General features: G+C 67.3%; 1 protein-coding gene across 1 annotated transcript; it reads left to right on the forward strand.

The window, feature by feature from the left end:
- Positions 1–2377: 2377 nt before the first annotated feature.
- On the forward strand, positions 2378–3132 carry EMIHUDRAFT_224052 (Hypothetical protein; the record flags this gene model as incomplete). The annotated part of the gene is made up of 3 exons (XM_005791282.1): positions 2378–2469; positions 2709–2816; positions 3099–3132. 3 exons carry the CDS (start codon positions 2378–2380, stop codon positions 3130–3132), a joined length of 234 nt encoding a protein of 77 aa, XP_005791339.1.
- Positions 3133–3477: the final 345 nt, after the last annotated feature.

Consider the following 3477-nt stretch of genomic DNA (forward strand, 5'->3'; position numbering starts at 1 on the left):
TCCCTCTCGCGCCCCCGTCTCTCTCAAGCGGGCGGCTGCCGAAGGGCGAGTGCCAAGCGCACGCGCCCATCGACGCCAGGCGCGCACGCCGCGCCCACGACCGCCTCAACCGTGTCGGCCGTTTCGACCGTTTCGGCGGCCTCGGAGGGGCGCGGCATCGCCTCGTCCGCATCCGGGGGCGCCTCGAGCGCGTGGGCGGGCTGCGGATTGCCCGAGGCCGCGGCGGGCGTGCTGCCCGCAGCGCACGGCGGCGGCGCGGCCGCGCTGGGCGCGCCGCCGAGCCGGAGGGGAGCGAGGGCGGCGGCGGCGTGCGACCAGCTGTTGCAGCCGCTCTCCGCGAAGGGCGCGAGCGCGTCGAGGAACGCCGAGGTGTCGCGATCAAGGCCTGTCGACGGCACGCGTGGGTGTATGGAGATGCCGCGATGCGAGCGGTGGAGATCGGGCGTGGTGGTGGCGAAGGCCTCACCGGCGAGCGTGTCGCGCAGCGCGTCGCTCCCGCGCACGTCGGACGCGCCCGCCTCGACGGCGCTCCGCTCGGCCGTGACGGCAGGGACGGTGAGCTCCAGCCTGCGGCGCGCTGAGCAACGCTCCAAGTGGGGCGGCGTGGCGCAAGTGGAGCTCGTCTGTTGGGGTGTGGGAGCTCTCGCGTGCTCCTCCTTTGAGTGCGGGGCGCCGCACGCACTTGAGGATGCCATTCCGCAGGTAGCCGTAGCGGCGGAGCGCCGGCCGGCCGCGGTGGGCGAGGACTCGCCCGAGCACGAGCGCCCACACGTCCGAGGGGAGGGCCGGCGCGATCCGTCGGCCGAGCAGACAGAGAAAGTGCACCGCTTGCTGCAGCCCGAGGTAGAGGCTCGCCTCGAGCGGCCGCTCCGTCTTGGCGAAGAGCTGCCAGCGGTGCGACGCCAGCAGCCGGCGCACGTCGTCGCTCGTATCGGTAACGTCGTCGAGCAGCCGCTCCAGCGTGCGCGCGCGCACGTGGCGCTTGCTCGCCAGTGCGCCGCAGATACGACGCGCCGCCGCGACGCTCCGCACCCACGAGCAGATGCAGTCCCAGTCCTCGGCGAACAGATCGACCGGCGAGCCCTCGAGCGCGGCGATGCAGAGCAGCGTCTGCCCCGTGACGACGACGTGACGACGACGTGACGGAGCGCCGCCGAAGATGCACGTGCTCTACAGAGACTTCTGCCTGGCCCACACGATGTCCCACCCGAAGGGACTCGTTTGCAAGAGGCACGAGCACAAGCTCAAGAGCCTCCGCACGGGTCTCGAGAAGAAACGGGACTCGGTCAAGCACAAGGACATGATGCACGGGTCGACGTACGCACAGAAGCTTATGGCGAAGGGACAGTCGGCCCTCTACAAACTCGGAGAAAGCTCGTCGGCCCGGAAATGAGATCGGAAAAAGGGAGGAGGGAACCAAACCCAAGTGTGTTAGGTGGGCCTCGCGTACTACACACTGACACGGACGGGGACAGTCTAGCACTCACGGCGGGAGCCTTACTGACGGGATTGATCGTGATTTGTACACTCAGGAAAGGCGCAAAAAAGCATGGCCAGAGCGGCACAGAACCAACAGGCACTCGCCTCGACACCCTTACACCGCGAAAGGCGACCACCGCGCACTACCAGGCGCACCAGCTCGTCACAGAGAGCGCTACCACGAGGAGATTGGACGGCAAAACGCGCCCAGAACGGTTCACACTGCACCCGGACCACCAGGCAAACTCCCCGGACCGCTCTAGTGCCCCCTGCAGGGCGCCCTACCGATCGAGACTACGCGAGATTGCTACAGAGAGCAGTACAGCGCGCTACCAGGCGCACCAGCTCGTCACAGAGAGCGCCACCACGAACACACGTCTAGGTGAGACGCCCCAAAATCGGACCAGACAGCACCTAGGCCCCCAGCTGCCCCCCTCAGACAGTCTACGATCTGCATACAAGGGCCACTACCGATCGAGATCACGCGAGATTACTGCAGAGAGCGACGAGAGGACCCTTAGGCTTGCGGACTCCCCCAGCAGCTCGCGCCCAGGGGCTGCGCCTCAAGTTGCCTGTGAAGCAGCGTCAGAAGCAGCGGCGCATGGTCGACGATGAGTACCTCCGGGTACCGGGCCCGCCAATGCCCTCCCGAGACAAGCTGCGCGATCTGGTGAGCTCTGGCGCGCGCGGTCTCTGTCTCGCGCCACACCGCTCGCCACCACTGAGCGTTCGCCTCCCGCCGCTCCTCCCGCTGCTGGCGCTCACGCGCTCGCCGCTCCTCCTCCGCACGCAGCCTCTCCTGCTCGGCCTCCGCCTGCTCACCCGAGGCCTCCGACGACGGCCCCTCGGGCGGCTGCGCGTGCCCGGCGTTTTTTTTTGCGACCGGGTGTGTATCGACATGCGAGCTGCCTTCGCCTCAGCGTCGCCGCGCTCGCTCGCGGCCTCGGCGCTGCGCCGCACCGCGCCGCTGCACACCGAGGCCCGCATCAAGTGAGCTGCGCCCGCCCACACGGCCGTGCGAGCGCCCAACCACGTCGGAGGACGTGTGCATAGCGGCCAGCGCCGCCGGCGCTCTGCCACTGTCCCATGCCTGAGTCGCAGCCCTCCGCGCCAGCCGCAGACCTTAGACCCGTGCGGCACAGCGAGCGTGAGTGGATCGAGAGAGCGGCGTGCCACTGCTGGCCGCCGACGGCGCTGCTGACTGCCAATCGCGCCACGCCCCGCCGCAGGGAGCTCGGCCTGACTCTGCCGGCGGCGGGGACACCAAAGGCGAACTACACCATCGCCTGCTGGGAGAGCCCCACGCGCCTCTACCTCTCCGGACATCTTCCGATCAAGTGAGCATCCGAGACGCCTCCGAGACGCTTCCGAGACGCTTCCGAGACGCTTCCGAGACGCTTCCGAGATGCTGCCGAGATCCTACCTTTCCCGCCTCGCACTTCGAGACACCTCCGAGACACGTCCGAGACGCTTCCGAGATGCTTCCGCGACACTGATGCCGCTTCTTGAGACAGTGCCGGAGTGTGTGCACCTTGAATGGCGAGGCCGGATGGATAATCATCTGATTAATTAGTTGAGGAACGAATTAATTAGTTTAAACACAAATTGTTCGTGGGCAGGCCGGACGGCAGCATGGCGACGGTTAATCATTAATTCGTTAATTAATCAAAGAAAAGAAACTGTTCATGCGCAGGCCGGACGGCAGCATGGCGACGGGCACTGTCGGCGGCGAGGGCGGTCTATCGCTGGAGGAGGCGCAGGAGGCGGCAAAGTGGTGGGAGGGAGCCGAGAGATCGCCGAGAGATGGCCGGGAGATGGCCGAGAGATGGCCGGGAGATCGCCGGGAGATCGCCGGGAGATCGCCGGGAGATCGCCGGGAGATCCGCCGAGATGTCGCCGAGGTGTCGCCGAGGCAAGATCTCGGCTGATCTCGGCTAGATCTCGGCGAGATCTCGGGAGATCTCGACAGGTGCGGGCTCGGTCTGCTCGCCACGATCC

This window comes from Emiliania huxleyi, assembly GCF_000372725.1.
Source record: "Emiliania huxleyi CCMP1516 unplaced genomic scaffold EMIHUscaffold_114, whole genome shotgun sequence".
Classification (NCBI taxonomy): domain Eukaryota; phylum Haptophyta; order Isochrysidales; family Noelaerhabdaceae; genus Emiliania; species Emiliania huxleyi.